General features: G+C 32.7%; 2 protein-coding genes across 2 annotated transcripts; one reads left to right on the top strand and one right to left on the bottom strand.

Moving 5' to 3' along the window:
• On the bottom strand, positions 1–2,276 carry LOC118061632 (3-ketoacyl-CoA synthase 20). Its single transcript, XM_035075133.2, has 2 exons — positions 1,539–2,276; positions 1–966 (listed from the first exon to the last, which is right to left on the bottom strand). Exons 1-2 carry the CDS (start codon positions 2,148–2,150, stop codon positions 160–162), a joined length of 1,419 nt encoding a protein of 472 aa, XP_034931024.1. The 5' UTR covers positions 2,151–2,276; the 3' UTR covers positions 1–159.
• Positions 2,277–10,853: 8,577 nt separating this feature from the next.
• On the top strand, positions 10,854–20,115 carry LOC118061631 (uncharacterized). Its single transcript, XM_073409470.1, is given in 16 exon segments — positions 10,854–11,231; positions 11,975–12,077; positions 12,377–12,446; positions 12,549–12,587; positions 12,666–12,783; positions 12,874–12,931; positions 14,142–14,366; positions 14,466–14,526; positions 14,896–14,955; positions 15,064–15,083; positions 15,178–15,243; positions 15,487–15,654; positions 17,659–17,916; positions 18,379–18,591; positions 19,009–19,280; positions 19,701–20,115. Coding segments are annotated over 16 exon segments (1,962 nt in total). The 5' UTR covers positions 10,854–11,142; the 3' UTR covers positions 19,843–20,115.
• The last annotated feature ends 522 nt before the right edge of the window (positions 20,116–20,637 follow it).

The following is a 20,637-nucleotide window of genomic DNA, read 5'->3' on the forward strand; positions in this document are numbered from 1 at the left end:
TAAGAAAAAAAGAAGACTTTTATTTTATTTTAAGTGCTACGAGGCAGAACACGTTTATGCGAGAGGAATGAAACCCATCAACCTTAAAAGGGGACGAAGGGGAGGACAAATTAAACTGGCAATAATTAATGGGCTCCGATCCGGTCCACTGCATCATGATCATATCTTTTTGGACGGTTTAAAATCAAATGGAAAGGCCCCATCAGAGCTCATCAGGTCTACGGGAAACCCATCAATCTCATCACTCCAAGGATTCTTTTCCTCAAGATCAACATCCCTCATTGCTTTCATGATCAAACTATTACACTTGAACCCAGATCCAAATGCAATCTGCCACACACGATCACCTTTCTTAATCCTGCCCTTAGCCTCAGTATATGCCAGCCCATACCACACTGAACTAGAGGAAGTGTTGCCAAACCTGTACAAAGTCATTCTTGAAGCTTCCATGTCAATTTTACTTAACTTCAGGTTTCTTTCCACTTCATCGAGCACAGGCTGGCCACCAACGTGAGTGACGATGTGGTCAATGGCCTTCATGAAATCAGGGACGTACGGTTTGATCTTTTCCAGGTTGAAATGCCTAGCAATGTAATTTGCGATGTAAAGGATCTTTTCTGATACGGGAAGGACTAGGTGGCCTAGTGTGGTTAAGTTGGCTTCAATGGTCTTGATGGCTACTGGCATGAGACTCTTGGAAATTGCGACACCCACGAGTCCTTCTGCGTCTTCGACACTTGAAATGCAGTTGTAGGATAGGTCAGAAGCAGCTGTGTTGGTATGGACGGCGTGGATGAGCTGATACTTGGCAGCATGGCGATCCGATGGCTTGTTTGAGAGGAGGACTGCTGCCCCGCCAACACGGAATAGGCAGTTGATCAAGATCATAGAACGATCCTTACCCAGGTAGCGGTTTCCGGTGATGTTCTCTGTGCTCACCACCAGAGCGTAGGAATTTCTGTGTACCTGACCCCACATTACAATCGTTTATCCCAAGCTAACTTAATCAAGAATCACATCAACAGAAAGAATTCGTTATTTAACGAAAGGCAACTCGTGCAAGACAGACTGTCTGATTGATTGACACACAGTTTTCGGCCCAGAAATTTACAACACAATTGCCTAGGAGTCTAGGACTCCACAAAGATAGATCCGGAGAGTTTAAGAGCCTTGGAAATGAAACAAATTTACAATTTCAACTTCTCACGTGAGCCCTCTTGGATCTGTTCATCACTCCTTGGGCTAGACATGAAATTGTTAGCAATTGGATTTTGTAGTCAAAAGATCAAAAACTTTTATCAACAGAAATAAAGATGGAACAGTGTGATTTTCTTTCTTTAGTTTTTTCTTTTCTTTTAGTTTTAGGTTGATTATACCAAGTCTTTAATCTAATTTTTGGGCTGGATGTTTTTTTCTGGAAAAAAAAAATAGGGCATAGGCCAGTGCTAAGTATCGTATATTGTTGTGAACAGAAACCATGGGCAGCATATAGTAAGAAGACCATCCATAAATATATATAGAGTAGAAAATAGAGCAACCTGGAGCAGCTGTTTGGCGAGGCCTATAGCTGCGAGCCCAGCACTGCAACCCATCCCGCTAAGACTATAGCTGACCACCTCATCTCCTAGCTTGTACCTGTTAATTATCATGGCAGAAAGAGATGGAACCATATTAAAAATACAACAATTCACTATCACTATCCCTATATCCTTGCCCTTCACTCCAGTCTTTGCCAATATGTCATCCACAGCACCAAAAATCACCATCTCGCTCTCTTTTTTCACCTCTTCCATGCATTCGTTCGGTAGTTCGCTTCTAAATGCGTCCGGCAAGTAGGTGGACGGACCAATCCCTGATTTCTCCAGAATTTTTTCCATGAACAGTAAAGTCTCCTCTGACAAGTTGGTGAAGTGGTGCCTGGCTCTTTCCATTGTGAGTTCTTTGCTCCACATTTGGCTGGCTGGAGGCTTGTAACATGCAAAATCTAATAAAAAAACCTTCCGTGAAGGTTTTGACTTGAAGATTTTTGAGAGCAGAAGCATTGCTAAGGTTAGGCAGACAAGTACTGGCGCAATGAAGTTGGTGAAGAGACTAAGGCGGTTGGCGATGAACTTTGGAAGATCATTTGACGCTATGGTGATTCTAAACATGGTGTGAGATCTGTAGAAAGTGTTATTTTCAGGTTTAACTTGGGTTTGTTTCTTCTTCAGTTTTGTTTCTTAAACAGATTACTGAGGATTGGGAAATCAAAACTAGCTAGTTATTTTTTAAGAAAGACGAACAAGTAAATGTCATGAATCGGGGGAGGTGCATGTGTGGCTATATATAGTAGTTAGTAATGCAAGCTAAGCCCAATAACAGCAATATATCCCCCGTCCCAAAAACTATCAAGTAGTCTTAATCTTTTTTGTTCCAGTCTAATTTATTTTCATGAATTATGATAATTTGTAGCTAATATTATAAAAGGTTTTTTTTTTAATAGATTTGAGAACACTTTAATATTTAAACTTAAGTAATATTATAGAGAAACTCTGTAAATAAATATGAATTTTTTTTCATTAAAAGATTCATGGATAACTCATTATTTTTTTTTGTATGAAGAAATGAAATTGGAGTGTTGTATTACCTTATAATATTAATGAGAAAAAATATCTATAATATATACATTAAAAAGTAATAAATACTGTTTACATGTTATTTAATAAAAAATAAATGTTTTTTACACATTATTATTAAGAGATAAGTGGTAAGTTATTTTGTAGATATATATATATATATATAATAGCTACGCATGTAGCAGAATATTATATCATCACCTTATATTTTGCTCGTTTTAGACAAAAATATCATAAATGAAACATCAACCACGTCTTTATTTAAAAGAATTAAAAAATAATAAGTTAGATTATTGATTTGCAACAATAAAAATAAATTAGGTTACTGTCTTGTTTCGGTCAATGATTAGAAGTTAGAACCACTGGTCTGATTGATTAATTGACAGAAAAAAATACGTTAATCAAATCAATTTCCCCAATCTCTATTATAACTGCCATTTGTCTTTTGATCTGGACATCGAGAATTCTAAGGTAACCATGCTGGCTTCTTCATGTGACTAAAGTGCAGGAGCTTGAATGGGACAAGACCAAAGGAAGGTTGGGCTAAGGTTAATACGAATGGGGCGAGCAAAGGGAATTTGGATGCTTCAGGAGCATGTGGGTCTTCGTGGCAGTAGTGGTGGTTGGTCGGTTGGATTTGCAGCTAATGTAGACTGAAATTTAGGTATCGGAATGGGGGACTACACCTACCTTCTGAAATTTTAATAGGGGCGGCACGGTGTGTGCTATCCTACTATAACTAGGTTTCAGGATCTTATCAGCGTACCTGTGATCTGTTTTTTTTTTTTTTCTAATTTAAAAATAAAACATATTTTAATGAAAAACAATTTTAAAGCATGCACTACTACGACGTCGTGCAGACACCTTAGCGCGTGATCTGTTTTTTTTTTTTTTTTCTCTCGGATGACGTTAGTACAAGATAAAAATAATAACAGACTAGCACCTAATGCATGGCTGATGGGACCACAATCCTGGATCTTTCATCAGGGAAGGAAATGTTACGTGGGCTAAGTCTTAACAAAAGAAAAGCGAAACGAAATGCTATGGATAATTAGTAAAAATTCACGTGCACATGGAGTATGGACTGCAGAATGAACTGAGTGGAAGCGCACGTAGTTTTTGACTCCTTACCTCCTCAAACTATTAAATCCATTATAAAAGTGAACTATTTAAACGATAATGATGCACTGATTAACATGGAAGATTTGAGATCTTAGATGATTACAGCTTTGCGAGGTTAAAATCCTTCACCGGCCAGTATTCAATGTGGCAGCAGACTAGCAGGGTTGGCTTCTTCTCCCTCCTGCATGGCGGTGGGACTAGCTTTCTAAAATGGTGCTTGATATTGCTTTGCTTTGCTTTTCCTTGCCTTCAACTTTAGCTTTTAGCTTCTGTTTCTGGAAACACAAATACACGGAGTTACGGAACTTTTCTTGTTCTGGAAAAATATCTTCAAATGGTTCACACATGCACTACGTAGTTATTATATAGTACCCTCCCAGCTCTCAACCACCACCTTGGTCGTAATTTTCATGATGTTGATCGCTTTAATTTCTTGTGATCAATCTCATTTGGCTGGATGCCAGCTAATTTAACTCGCTGCTTGCCTGGCTTGTTCCAGAAAATTTTATCCCTTCCACGCTTGCTATATGAACGCTCTGTTAAGCACTGTTAACCTAAAAAGAACAGAACAAGCAGGATATATTCTACACGATGACATGCTGACGTTATATTAGGACCTCTTCTCGAAGAGAGAATTAACCACTATTTTTCCTTTCTTTTTTTCGTCTGATTTGCATCTGGTGGTGGTGGTGGTGGTGGTGATCGGTGATGTACACTAGTGGCTTGCTCTCGGAGAAGATGACACCGAACAGCTAGTTATTTAAATTAAGAATACCAGGCATGCTGCTGGGCTTTTCCTGTAAGGTTAAATTCATATAAGTAAAATCAATAAGAATAATTAGAAACCCGGAGTTAAAGGAGATGCCTGAAAGAGGCCGACTATTTTAATGCCAGATCTTGGCTCTAGGGAATTCGTTTATTCAAATAGAGTCCAGGAGAGCTCTTCATGTGTTGATTTTTAAATTAATGTCTTCCTAAAATATAGTTACTAAGAATTAATTAGTGAGAACGTGATATTTATATTTGATTTAAAAATAAAAAACTTAAGTAATATATCTTTATTGTGTTTAGTTTGTGCAGGGAATTTTATATAAAAAAAAAACAAATTTACTATTATACTTCTTATAACTTAAAGTCTATAAGATCGATAATAAATTCAACTTTGTAAGAAATCAAAACTACTGGTAAGATAATAAATATTCTACCAACAAATTAAATAATATTTATTAATTATCATTAATTCTACTAATATGATCGATAAAGTCATTAAAATACATTTCAGTTATTTAAATAAGTTGTAAAAATACAACAATTGCAATATTATTGTTGGTAAAAGTAAGGGTATATTAGTCCACTTCAAATAATAAATAAGGGCACCTGACTAAAAAAAGAAGAAGAAGAAAAACAATCACTGATAAATGTTACATCCCCTTGTTTTAGATGGGGTGACATTCCTTCTTAAGGAATAGTAGTAAAACAAAAGAATATTTTTTTATTTTCAATATTAACATTTTAATTCAAGAATCAAAGACAAGCATGTGGCATAAAAATAACCAATGATATATTTTTAATTTTTATTTTAGTGTTTTTAATTTTTTGCCTTTTAATTTTTTAAAATAAAAATTAATTTAAAAATATATTTTAGTGTTTGGTATTATGTTTTAAAAATGCTTTTTAATTTTTTTTTAATTTTTATTTTTTTTAAAAATTAATTTTTTATTTTTTAATATATTAATATTAAAAATAATTTTTTAAAAAAAATATTATTTTAATATATTTTAAAATAAAAATCACAAAACTCATTAATACATTAATGAAGAACAGATAGTCAAAGGTAGGCACAGCTGTTGCTATCCCAGCTAGTTGTAGGGAGTTACAAGTGGTGTGTTTAGTGTAACTGGCGCACAGGAACTTTGCAAAGCGCGTTAACTTGAGACAATCCATCATAGCATGTCAGAACTGTCACAGCAAAGGCTGCCTTAACATTTATTACCCATCGAACAACCACTGGCTCAGAAAAGCAAGATCCTACTGCTATATTTTTGTATTTTTAAAAAACATTTAAAAAGATATTTAATTTAAATTAATATTTTTTATATTTTTAAATTATTTTAATATATTAATGTTAAAAATAAATTTTAAAAAATAAAAAATAAATTATTTCAATATATTTTTAAACAAAATAATATTTTAAAAACAATTATAATTATACTTTCTAATAACCCTTTAAGATGTGTTTTGTATTAAAACGTGTTTGTGTTTTTTTTATTTATTAAAAATAAAAAGCCAAGAATTTTGAAATTCAAATGGTGTGGCTGTCCCGCTAACCCAGGAAAAGAAATGGTTGCGCTAATTATTAATGACGTGACAGTGGGGCTGGCGTGATAAAGGGAATCGTTTTTTGGCTGTCAGTGATACTGATTTACCCACACACAAAAAAAAAAAGTCATTTACTCAAGTTTTTCTCTTGTTAAGGTATTTCTTGTTGACTATGTTAATTTTAAAAACAAATATTATAAAATAACATAAAATAATATATAATTATATTTTTTTTTTTTAAGATTTTACATTCAATCACTTGAGTTTTGAAACATTTAATAAAAAAACTACTAATTATAAGTCAAGTTGTTATCTTTCGAGGCTAAAGATATTGGAAAAGAGGGTAGCGATATAAAACTGTTTTTTTTACAACTACTCCTCTGGTCAAATCATAAATATTAAAAAGATGTTGATGGAAAAATACAATAAAGGACAAGAGAGAGTGCTTTCTGTAAATTATATTTTAACATAAAATCATGCACATTGTTCAATATTCTTGGCACACTCACGATGAATTCTGGGTTGTAGCAATGTTTTTTTTTTATTTTAGTTCCTTAACTTCTTGTTTTCATCAACGAAGTCCTTGAATTGCTGAGTTAATAGTGAATTACTCTGTATTTGTTGATTGGGGACAAAATTGAATGAAGAATGATCAATACATAAAAGGGGGCAAAAATAGGTGAAAGGTGGCAGGTTTTTATCCTATCCTATAGTTGCAGAGTCCAGCTTATTAAGGCTGTTCTTTTCTCAATTCAGGTTTATTGGTCCTCTGTTTTCATGCTCCCTAAGAAAGTTATTGATCTTTAAAGTTGGAGCGAAGGGTAGAACTTAGTCCTCCAAATTTTAAAATTTGAATTGTTTAGTCCCTTGTGTTTTTTATAGATCCGATTTTGGTATAGATATTTATTTTTATTATTTTCAAGACCTTGGTTTGTGAAAAAGAAAGAAAATTTTGCGTGATTCTGACATGTAGATATAAGTTTATTATTTTCGCATATTCTGCAAACTCAGCTTAGAGTAAGAGGTGGGAATATCCTTTCACCATGACATGATTTTTTTTAACATATTGTGTAGGGTTACATTTGTCATACCCCTTTTTTATGCACGGTAAAACTATTACTATGGCCTTGGAATGAAAATTTTCATTGCTTTTACCTCAAGGGTGTTTTTGTACTTTTGTTTTTTCAGGATAATGCAATTACTTTGATGCTGTATGTGAAAAAAACAACATAACTTTGTCAAAAGGGATTTTTTTATCATTTTATATTGGTTTTGTTGTATAATTTGAAGTTGCTTGGGTGTATTGTTTTAATTGGCATGTATTAAATATAATTTAAAAAGCAAATCTTGGCTAGCATGTTGACAGCTCCTATGCCATTCAAGCGACGCGTGCAATGTTGTTCAATCACCAAATATTGCCTTTTGAAGTAGTGTTTGAAAGATCTCAGCGCCATTTACACGATGGTGTGACACATGTATCAGAAGCACCACTGGTTTGATGTCGAAGACTATTTATTCTTTTTTTCCTTTGTTCTTCTCACTCTCGGCCTTGAAATTTGCTCCACCCTTATCAAATTTCAATGCATTCCCTTTACACTTGGTTGCTATCGTTTTGATTACTATTTTTTATTTTAGAATAAGGTATAAAATAACATTTTTTTAATTTCACCTAACCATTTTTTAATCTACAAATAATCTATCAAATTATCTTTTCTTTTTAATTTCACCCCCTGTCATTTTTAAATATATAAACAATCTATCATATTACATATATATTTCAATTTGATTGCCTACAATGTTTTTTAATAAATAATTCTATTAAATTACAAATGCTTCTTAATTTCACCCCTTGTGAATTTATTTTTTTAAAAAATTTGTTCTTATTCTTTTAATTGTTAATTATTTTGTTTGAGATTGTTTTTTTTTTTTAATCTTGCAAATTTCATCATCGTTGATTTTTTTTTCTGTCAAATTTTATCTTCGGTGTTTTTTTTTTTTTCTTTTCTTAAAAATACCTTTTTCACCATTTTATCATTTAAAATTAAATTTGTTGACAATTAAGTTTCTTGATCGAATCCATGTTTAGAATTTCACAAGTTGTAAATTTTAGAAATTAGATCAAGTCTAGGAGATTTGCATGAATTTGCTTGTTTTTTTTTTCATTTTAAAAGCTTGTGTTTTCTTATTTTATCATTTTTTTAGGGTTTTTTTTTTTTGTTTTTATGGTTCAATTATATTGGGCTAGCCCTTTATATTTTTTTTCTCAGTTTCACCCTTGTTATTCTTAAATATATAAATAATTTATCAAATTAAAAAAAATCAATTTCATCCCTGTGATTTTTTAAATGTACAAATAATCTATCACATTACAAATGTTTTTCTATTAAACCCTTACCAATTTTTAATTTATAAATATTTTATCAAGTTACAAATGTTTTCCAATTTCACCCCTATGATGTTTTTATATTTCAAATTTGATCTTTATTCTTTTAATTGCTATATTTTTTTGGGATTCATTTTCTTTTAATTTATTCTTTGCAAATTTCATCCTCTTGGTTTTTTTTATCAATTTTTTTCTCCATTGTTTTTTTTCTTTTCTATCTCGTTATAAATATTTTTTCTTACAGTTTCATCCTTTTAAATTAAATTTATTAAGAGTTAATGTTAATAACCAAGTTTATATCTAGAATTTCACAAGTTGCAAGTTTTATAAATTAAACCAAGTTTTGAAGATTTGCTTGAGTTTACTTGGGGGTATTAAAAACAGGGCTTTTTGTCATTTTAGATTGATTTTGTTGTAGATTTTGAAGTTACTTAAATGTATTGTTGTAGTTGGCATGAATTAGATATTATTTAAAAAAACATGATATCTAGCGTGTTGATGGTCTCTACGTCATTCAAGCAGTGTTTGTAGGGTTGTTCAGTTACTAAACACCGTTTTCTGAAGCGGTGTTTGGAAGATCGTAGCACCCTCTACTCGATGATGTGATGTATGTGTCTAAAATACCATTGGTTTGATGTCAGAGACCGGTTCTTTTTATTTTTTCCTTCCTTTTCTTGTCCATGTCCTTGAAATTTATGCCACCTTATAAAATTTCATAGCATCCCTTCAATTTCTATTTCTTTCGCATTTGGTCCATGTCATTTTAATTGTTATTTTTTAAAAAAAATAGAGTAAGGTATAAAATGACATACACATTTTTTAATCCCACCCTACCATTTTTTAATCCATGAATAATCTATCAAATTATTATTTTTTAATTTCACCCCCTGCTATTTTTAAATATATAAATAATCTATTAAATTACAAATATATTTCAATTGCACCTCTATAAATGTTTTAATATATAAATAATATATCAAATTACAAATGTTTTTTTAATTTTTTAAATTTCATTTTTAAATTTATAAATAATATATTAAATTATAATTTTTTTCAATCTCGCCCTTGTGATTTTCTATCTTTCAAATCTAATCCTTATTTTTTTAACTACCATTTTTTTTTAAATCATATATTTTTTTAAGTTTCCTGCAAATTCCATCCTCATTAAGTTTTTTTTTTTTTTTTCCTATCAATTTTTTTCTCTATTGGTTTTTTATAAATATCTTTCAATGATCTCATCATTTAAAATTAAATTTGCTAAGAGTTAATTTCCTGATTGAATCCATGTCTAGGATTTCACAAGCTACAAGTTTAAAAATTTAGACTAGAGTTAGGAGATTTACCTGATTTTTTTTTTCTTTTTAAGCTAGTTTTTTTTTTTTTTTTTCTTATTATTTTTTCAGGTTTTTTTGTGGTTTAGTTCTACTGGGTTAGCCCTTTATGTGTTATTTTCAATTTCACCCCTACAATCTTTAAATATATAAATAATTTATCAAATTTAAAATATTTTTCAATTTTATCCTCACTGTTTTTTAATATACAAATAATCTATAAAATTAAATATGTTTTTCAATTACACCTCTGCCATTTTTAATCTATAAATAATCTATCAATTTACAATTTTTTTCAATCTCACCTCCACAGTTTTTATATCTTTTAAATTTGGTGTTTATTTTATTTATGGTCTTTTTTTTAAATGCTTTCCTTACAAATTTCATCTCCCATGAGTTTCTTTTTCTATCAAATTTTATCTCAATTTTTTTTAATAAATATCTTTCAACTATTTCATCATTTAAAATTAAATTTATTGAAAGTTAAGCTTCTTAATTAAATTCATATTCAAGATTTCATAGTTGTAGGTTTTAAAAATTAGACCAGGTTTGGAAGATCCGTTTAAGTTTGCTCGTTTTTTTGTTTTAAGTTGGTTTTTTTTTAATTAATTTTTTTTGGGTTTTATTTTTTTTATTTCTTAGTTTAATTTGAAACTTATTTTTTATCCTAATATATTTTATTAAAATACATTTTTTATAGGGTTCGTGGTAACAAATCCAATTTTTGACTATTGGTTGACGTAGTTTTGAAACCCGGCCTGGCCTGCCAGGTTGACCCGGGGCTGGAACCAGGTTGGGTTGAAAAAAAACAAAGGAAGGAAAAATCCGGTGTGACTCGTCAAGACCCGGCCTCAAACCCATTGACTTTTTTTTATATTTTTATTAAAACGGTGTTGTTTTAATTTTTTTTTTAAAAATTAACCTGATAATCCGGTCAATATCCAGTGATGCGGTTAAAATCATGAATCCAGATCTTGGACGGGCTGCTTGTTAAAACTATGCTGGTTGACGGACGGACATTTTCAACTCTTTTAAAAAAATATATCAGTATTTTGTATTCAGACAAAAAATTGCTTCTTACCGAGGGCACTAATCCTCTGCTTTTCACTGCAAAACAATTTCCCTACACTCCTTCGTAGATGCGAAATCTACCTCCATGTGTTTCCACGATTCTTAACGTACACCAATCTCTATGGTCTCTCTCAAGGTCTCATTCCTTTTTCGAAGAAGAACCCTTCTTGGACTTTCTCTTCCTTGCGTACCCTCTTTTCTTTTTACAGTTTCTTAGCAGTAAAATATAAACAAACAGGTCTTTGACTTTGCTGCTGCATTTGGAATATAAAGCGAAAACGATCTCCAGCAATTTTAAATTATGAAGATTTCTTGTTGGATTTTGTTTTGCTGGCTTTTTCTTTGCGTTTTCGCATCCGGGTCTCTCTCAATTGACAATTTTAACCGAGCGTAAGTGATTTCAAAATGCTGCAACTGCCCATTTTGTTGTTAATTTGTATCTATTTATCAGACTTGTAGTTGACTAGTTTAGTGTGAGAATTCTCGTGCTTTAATGTTCTATGAAGTTATAATTTTTTTAATGCACGGAAACGATCCCTGGTAATAAATATATCACATGTCGGTGGTTCTTTCCTGTGCTAATTTGTTTGATGACCGTAAAGTTCGTGTCTTTTGGAGCTTTGCGTATATTTTTTCAGCATATGATCTCTCTTGGGTGGCATGTTAATGCGACTGAAATCAAACTGGTATTACGTATGTATTGAGTGATGAATTTGATGAGCTAAACAATTTGATCACTTTGTTTCTGTTTGCTAGAAAGGATGTCCTTTAGGTTTGGAAACTTCCTAGTTGATGACACTTAGTGCTAGCAGTTTTAAGTTGAACTATGAAAGGAGACAAAACTGAGGATGCGCATGGAAGGCTGCCTAGTTCATACTGATCCTGTTGAGTTTGGGATGATTTGTTTTCCCCAGAAGAGCATGTGTGACTTTAGTTTCTCATCGCTGAACCCGTGAGCTTGTTGTGCTTGATGAATAGCAAATATTCCAGCAATTGAAATTGTCAAATGAAGTCAATGGCTTTGCAAATGTTGCTGTCCCTCGCTTCACATTATTTTGCCTCATTTTGCTTACTTTTTTTTTTTTAATATTTTCATCATACCCATTGCTTGTCGCTGTTTCTGTATACCACAGGTTTCCTATCATTGAACCTGATCCTAATCACACGAAACTTCATCTTGCAAGTGAAGGATTGGAAGCTATCAAACGAATAACGAACCCTATTGCTGCTGTTGCTGTATGCCCAACATACTTCTCTACACCTAATATTTGCAGATGAAAACCCAAGTTTTTTTGTTTATAAATAATCTTACAAAGCGTTACCGATATGCAATGGTGTTTAAAATGAGTTTTTTGATGCTTTAAGCACAAGTTTGTGTGAAGCGCTCATTTAGCATGACTGCAACTGTTCAATCTCTGGAGCTAATTGTATACTTACAATTTGATATACTTGTAATCTGCACAGCCATGTCAAGAAAGTTTTGCTCACTTTTATTTATCCCTTTTTTATGTCTTACATTATGGCTGTATAATCAGGTAATCGGTCCCTATCGCTCTGGAAAATCTTTTCTGCTCAATCAGCTTCTTTCACTTTCTTGTTATGAAGGTGCTATTTCAACCACAATTAGTATATCCTTAAATATTTTTTTAATGGGGCTCACTGTATAAAATGATTTTAAATTGGTTGAACGAACATTTCCTTCATCAGGTTTTGGTGTTGGACATATGCGTGACACAAAGACCAAAGGTAATTTGAGTTTGATTCTTGAAAGAGTGCAACCTTTTGTTTAGACGTCATCTATAACGTGTCTTTTGTTTCTTGAAGGGATTTGGGTTTGGGGAACCCCGGTTGAATTGGATATCAACGGAGTAAAAACTTCTGTGTTTTACCTTGATACAGAGGGATTTGAAAGTATTGGGAAGTCAAATGTCTATGATGATCGGTAAATTCCAAATCATCGTGTAATCTTGAATTCGTATTTGAAGATAGAAGGCTTATGTATGTGTTTTCTTTTTGACATTTTCTTTTGCAGGATTTTTGCTCTGGCAACTGTTCTGAGCTCTGTGCTTATATATAATCTGCCTGAGACGGTTAGTTTTTTGGTCTCGTAACTGCTAGTTTTGAGCATATATGAATTCTAGTTTTAAACATATATGAATGAATCTTCAGGTGTGAGAGCAGGAAAGCATGATTTGCTAGATGTGTAGGATATGTTAGAACTTTCTATGGCTATGTAAATTTTATGGACTTGAGATTTCCTTTCGTGGAGTAAATTTTTCATCAAAGACTGAAAGATTAAGGATGGTCATATTCTTGATGATCTATACATTTCGAGGGAAATTGTGGTTATTTAATGTTAGGACTTTGCATTGCCAAAATGAAAAATTGAAGTGGAAATAATATGTATTTTGCACACATTGTCAAAATGAACAATTAAAGGGGATATAGTATGTATTTTCATAAATGTGTAGAAGAATCAATGCAATGAAACAAAAAATCTAAATGATGTTTGAGAAGAATATATCCAAATGAATTGGCCAGAGCATTGACCACATCAATCATGTTATGGTTCTGAAGGATTATGGGCCTATTTGTTTTTGCATTTTAAAAGCGCTTTTGAAAAAAAATAATTTATTTATTTATTTTTTCTTTACTTCAAATTAATCTTTTCTTGGTGTTTTTAGATCATTTTGATGTGCTAATATCAAAAATGATTTAAAAAAAAATAAAAATAAAACATTATTTTGATGTATTTCCGAGCGAAAAACACTTTGAAAAGCAACCGCTACCACACTTCCAAACACCCTTATGGTGGGAGGATTGACTATCACAATCATTTTTGGTAATAAGAAGAAAGAAGTGAATTGAATTATCTTTTACCTTCATAAAAGAATGATTGATTTCTATGGTCCTGAGACATCATATCCACTTTTCATTAGTTCCATTCCCCTTTTAAGTAGCCCAAATTTGAACTTCATACCAGCATCTTTTCATTTCTTCAACAAGCTCACAAGGGGATACATGGATGCCTAACTAGTATTTGTTGAAACTAAACTAGGGAGAAGTAGTCAATTATGAGAATGTCAACTTGCTTTTGTCAAAACTAAACAAACAATAGGAAGAAATAATGAGACTCTAGACCTTGTTTTACAGGTGGCAGGATTATCATAACTGATTATTTACCATCTGGTCTGAGGCTCTAGTTTATAAATTAGGTTACTGGCCATTTTTCTTAAAGCCTGCATCATTTTAGTTGGTACTTCTGGTAATACTTGTATATTTATCTTGCTGTGCTCTCAGATCCGAGAAGCTGACATATCTCGCCTGTCATTTGCTGTTGAGCTTGCTGAAGAATTTTATGGAAGGTCTGCAGTTCTGTCTTCTGAGTTTGACATGTTAGACCAGATCATCAATAAATTCTGTGAATTGTGACCATAACTTTTGTATCTCTTTTATGCACCCTATATGCTACTAATACTAACTCGTTTTGTTGGTTGGCTGAAAATTTCGGAGAATAGAGTGAAGGTAATTTATAAGCTACTGTGGTTATACTCCTCCTGTATGTTATCTTTTAACAAAAATCCTTGGTGCTGACTTGTATTTGAGTCACCATTTTGTTCACAGGGCCAAGATGTTGCATTCGAACCTGCAAAACTTTTGTGGCTTATCCAGCGTGATTTTCTACGTAAGTCCATAAATGCCTGTCTTTAAAGTTGTTTGTTGAAGTAGGGTTATGATAACTGTCTGGTTCATTCTATAACACTGCAACAGTTCATATAGCAACTGGACTGGGTCTTTTAGTGAGCTGATTTCACTGAATGCTGTTTCAGACATGCGAAAGCGCTGTCCTTTTTATGTTTAAATTGTTCTTGTTAGTTTCTACTTATGCCCCACCAGACCCTTATCTGATTTCCTCAAGATAATGGTATAAATAGATGGATGAGTTTCTGATTTGGTAGATGTTTTAGTTGGGTTACTTATATTGCTTATAATGTTCTGTCTGCTTCATATTGTGCGTTTAGAGAGAATTCATGTTGTTTCTGGTGTTACTCAGAAGGGAAGTCAGTGCAAGAAATGGTGAATGAAGCCCTCCAACATGTTCCTAACAATGATGGTTAGATTTTTCTCCTAGCCATAGAACTGTAGAAGATATATGTGATTCACTGTGTAATTGCAGCATTCTTTAAACAATTTTGAATCCCATGTTCTTGTTCTAATGCAGGGGACAGAAATATTGACCAGGTATTTATTTTTTATGATTTCACTTACCATCCCAGTTATTGTCAATGAACTGGCATGATTCTGGAACCAGAAGTTCACTCTTTCTATTTATCAGGTTAATCAGATCCGAGACTCGTTGGCTATCATGGGTGATAACAGCACTGCCTTCAGCTTGCCACAAGTATGTGTTTACCTTGTCCATTAATTTCTTCAAGTCCTAGCCCCTTCACATTACTTTTCATTGCTATGTTACTAGAATTGTACTAACCACCTATATAATTTCAAAAGCATGCAATTCGTCTGAAGTACCTTTTCATACTAATGGGATTATGTGTACTAGATGCGTGCTAGGCACATGAAGTGGGCTTAATGTACTGTAGATTAGTTAATCTCTCTACTAATTGTGCTAAATTTGAACCAACAGCCTCATCTCCTGCGAACAAAGCTTTGTGACATGAAGGATGGTGAGCTTGATCCTATGTATGTTAAGAAGAGAGATCAGTTAAAAGAACTTGTTGCTAGCATTATTCGTCCAAAGATTGTGCAGGGTAGACCTCTAAATGGAAAGGAGTTTGTAGCTTTCTTGGAGCAGGTAACTTTGTTTATATTGAGCCTTCTGGTTGGAGTTGCTAGACATCATATATTGTAACTGCAGTGTCACAGGAGGGCAATTGATTTATGGGGGTGGGGGGAATGGGGTGTGGAGAAGAAATTGAGTTCATTTAACAGGCCTAATTATGAGCTGCACCCTTCGTTTAACAGACAACACACTATGAGCTGCACCTTTGAGAGTTTGCCACTACATTTGCGTTGCTAAAAGTACTAAAAAAGAGAGTCAAAGAGAGATGATTCCGATGAAGTTACTGAATAGTTTGATATGTCAAACTATTTATGAAAATGACCTTCTAACTTATAAGCTCAGTGTGTTGTCTATTCCATCCATATGAGATGTGTTTAATGGTGTCAATGGGCTGATGTCCTGAATGCATGGCATGGGATTATAGCCTTAATTTTTTGTTTTTTTAATGAGTTTTTCCAATCTCATGTGACAAGCATATAATGAACTTATTATTTTTCGATTTGCTTTTTATGAGTTATTCTAATTTAATGTGACGTGGTGTATAGTGAAAATACAATTAGAGTTTTCAAGCTTTAATGTTATAGACCTCATTGGAGAGAAATCTAGAAAAACTTTTCTGTATTTTTTATTGAATATGAATAACATTCTTGATTTCTATAAAATAAATTAGACATTTCTATTTATTTTTGTATTAAAATCCTTTATAAAAAAGGATTTCTAATTAAAACTTAATTAATAAATCCATCTAGCATTATCATTCCTAAATAGTTAAATACTAATTAAATTAAAAGTTCTAAGTTACATAGGAAACAAATAATTAAAATTCAAAATTAACTAGGAAAATAATCAAAACAAGAAAAGCAATAACTTCATGCTTCATATGAGATGTTTCTGGGTTTCTTTGTGGATTTCTTTTCAAGTTTGACCTTGTCAATTTGGTTTGTAAACTCTTGGGATAATTTTTTTATGTCATCATGAAACAGGTTGCGGGTTTAGTAGGTTGATTCGGGTTGATATTTTTTTTATTGGGCTTCATAATTGTTTTTTATTTATTTTATATAGGACTATCTCAATCTCATGACTTAAGTTGTGAATGTAGTAGGTTAACCCAGATTAACTTGATTTATTGTTTTTAGATCTCTTTTCAATTGAATATTTTTTTTTTTTTTAAATTTCACCTCCATCAACTCAATTTTTTTTTTCAATTTCATCCTTTAATTTAGGTTGTTTTGGAATTAAGCTTTGTAAATTTTTTCAATTTACTTTTTGTGGAGTTATTTTGGTCTTATGGATTTTTTTTTTTGTTTTTTGCCCTCGATTTCAACCTTTAAAGTTGGATTTGTTGGAAATAAAGTTCATTTTTATTTTTATTTTCTTGTTATGAAGTTATCTAATCTCATGACTGAAGTTATAAGTTTAATAAGCTAGCCCGGGTTGACTTAGGTTGTAATTTTTTTTTTCATGACTTTCTCCATTGACATTGAGTTGATTGACATTAGCTTTATATATATTTTTATTTTCTTTCTATAAGATTACTTGATCTCATGAGCCAAGTTATGAGTTTGACATTTTAACTCGGGTTGATATGAGTAGTTTTTTTAGCTGTCTTATATATATATTTATATATATATATATATTTCAATTTCATTCTTTTAACATTTAGTTGATTAGGAATTAAACTTTGTAATTTATTTTAATTTGCTTTCTACAAGGTTATCACAATTTCATGTACCAGTTGCAGATTTGATTAGTTAACTCGGGTCGATCCAATATGCGTCGTCTCAATATTTGAAAAAAATATCATCTAATATGTTACCGTGTCAATATTTTAAAAAAATATCATTCAATATGTATCATATTTTGAGTTCATGATTAATTTTGCATTTTACTAGACAACATGTTAACAATGCGTGGATATTTTTTTACGTTAAGAAAATTGATCTGACCCGCAGCACAGTATGGGGAAATGATTTAGTGTTATTGACAATTCCTCAACCTTGATCTTGCAATTCTCAGATACTCGAAGCCTTGAATAAAGGGGAGATCCCATCAACAGGCTCTTTGGTGGAGGTTTTCAATAAGGGTATTCTTGAGCGATGTTTGAAGCTATATAGTGAAATGATGGCAAAGTTACCCTTACCACTTTCTGAGAAATCTCTGCAAAATGTCCATGAAAACTCTAAAGGGGAAGCAATGAAATCTTTTGATGAACAACATTTTGGCCGTCATCATGCAAAGAGATCTGTCATGCAGCTGGATGAAGAAATAGAGAAGGTATTGATTGTTTTATCAGCTACGTTAATTGTCTTCTCTCCTTAAATTAACTTATGAATCTGTAAATTTACTTTGAATCTGATTTGCATGGATGTTAAATTGTTTGACAATTCAAACGAACAAGTTGAAAGATGGCTCTGCTTATGGTTTCTTGGAATTAGTTACTTGATTGAAGTGTTGAATTCTCATGCTGTCTTTTTTGGAAAAAAAAACAAACTGAATCCAAGTCCCAGAACCCCACCACCACACCATAAACTGGATGAAATCTTTAGCAAATACTTCTGTTGAGTCTCCTGCATTGGACAGGCTGCATGTGCTCAGTATCTCATTTAACAACCAACAGTATTTAGAGTTTGGTTCTAGAGCAACAATATATAAATACATGTAAAATATTTTTTAAGGCTATCAAGTCACAATACTCTTAATACTCCTGAAGTACTTTACCATGGAAATTCTGTCTAGGTTTATAAGCATTTCGTAATGGCAAATGAATATCAATCAGCAAAGCTCTGTGAGGCACTTTATTCTAGATGTGAGGACAGAATGGACCAGCTTCAGGTTCTCAGACTTCCCTCCATGGCAAAATTCAATGCAGGCTTCCTGCAATGCAACCAAAGTTTTGAGCAGGAGTGTGTTGGACCATCAAAGGCAAATTACGAGCTTCGCATGATGAAGGTTAGGCATGTTCTTTGTAATTTATTTTAATCGCGTCAGTTATTGCTCTGTTTCTTGTATCTGTAGATATTGATGTTCGAGCGGGAAATCAAACTCAATGCCATTTGGTCATAAGTTTCTGATTCTTTAAGATAGCATGCATGCCATAATTATCAACATGGAGACCTCATAGTCTAAACAAAGTTGTTGCCAACGGAAGGGACATGGAAATCTGAATTAGTGTTAGTGTTAAGATTGTGAATTAACCTTCTAAATATATCCTGATAGACAAATCTCTCTATGAATCATGAAATACATTTTTCAAATGCTTTATCAATAAGTTGTTTCAATATAGTTCCATGTGGTGTGCAGATGTGTGCTTTCCTTTTCACTTGTTTACTGACTAGTGCATTGTGAATGTATGATGCGGATCATCAGATGATGGGGAAATCAAAATCTTCATTTATAAAGGAATACAACCACAGGCTCTTCAATTGGTTGGTGGTGTTCTCCCTTGTCATGGTGGTAGTGGGCCGCTTTATTATAAAGTTTATTTTGATAGAAATTAGTGCATGGATACTTTTTATCTTCCTAGAGACCTACACGAGGATGTTTTGGTCTGCGGAGTCTCTCTATTACAACCCAGTTTGGCATTTTATTGTCGCAACCTGGGAAACACTTGTTTACAGCCCTTTTCTTGATTTGGACAGGTAATGCAACATTTCCTCAATTGCACCCAAGAAAAATGAATTACATCGTATCTAAAGATAGTACTTGATCCCATACAAAATTCAATGTTATCTTAAAACTATACTGTCATTATTTTCTGCTAGGTTGCGTGATTTTGCTCTTTGATCAAAAGCAATAAAAAACAAACATGTTTTCATAGTTTATAGTTGAAAGCTGTGCTAATCATGTATTCCTTTTACAACACAACGAGCCCTATCAATACTTGCAAAAAAAAAAAGTTTTATTTTTCAAATGTATTTTGAATTATGTCCCATGTCGAGCAGTATGCTAGAAGATAAACAGGCATATTAAGAAGAATCCGGTCCATAAGTTTGTAATTCATGAGCACTGCTCCATTTGTTTGTCATTTTCTTTTGTTGATCTGTTTCGTTTCAATGCAGATGGGCAATTCCACTTGGTTTGGTGGCAGCAATTTTGGTGGTATATTGGCGGTGTTATGGTAGAAGGAAACATGGGTCACAGTGGCTGTTACCCTTGTACAATAATCCTAAAGGGGGTACTCTTAGGCCGAGAACAGACTAAGCCTTTTATTTTAATACATTTCAAAGTGAAAAACACCTTGAAAAGAAATCGCCAACATTTTAATTAACGGACTCTAAATGAATTGCGATCCGGTGCCTTAGATTTGGCATAATCTTGCTCCAATAATTTTGGGTGAGCTTTTCTCTTTTCACATACAAAGCCTCCCATTCTTCATCGTGTCTCTCTCTTTTTTGGTTCCTGAAAACATTTGATCTCAAGATTGTGACGGGTCTGATGATGAAATGAGGTTTGCATGGTTGTGCACTCGTATCATTTCTTGCTCCATCGTTTCCAGGCCATTTACTTTGTTGTGATCTGTTCGTCTCTTCAATTGTCCGTTATATCACAGGTGTAGTTTTTATATACAAATGCTGGAAAAGTATAGCCCTATGAGCGTTACTGACAATTAGATACTGCATTACTGACTGTACAGCCACAAAGCTACTCGTTTACATTGAAAAGGAGAAGAAAGCTGCTGTTCTATTTCCGTTCTTAATTGCCCTTTTATATTCAAGTCCAGACAATTCATCGAAGCAAATTATCTAAGTGCTCAGGATGCTATTTGGACATAGAAGTATACTGTATGGTTCAAGAATTTTATGTAACTGCGCCTTACTGTGAGGTCTCATAGTCGGAGCATAAGTTAATTATGACAGAGAAGGCATATCTCGCCCTTTCATTCACTGATTTTTATGTTCTAGTTTCCGTTTCGTCAATCAAATATTTTTTTTTTTGTATCTGTTTTTTATGTTTTAAGACGCCAAATAAACGCAACCCAAGTTTCTCAGATTTTTT

Source organism: Populus alba, chromosome 5, assembly GCF_005239225.2.
Source record: "Populus alba chromosome 5, ASM523922v2, whole genome shotgun sequence".
Classification (NCBI taxonomy): Eukaryota; Viridiplantae; Streptophyta; class Magnoliopsida; order Malpighiales; family Salicaceae; genus Populus; species Populus alba.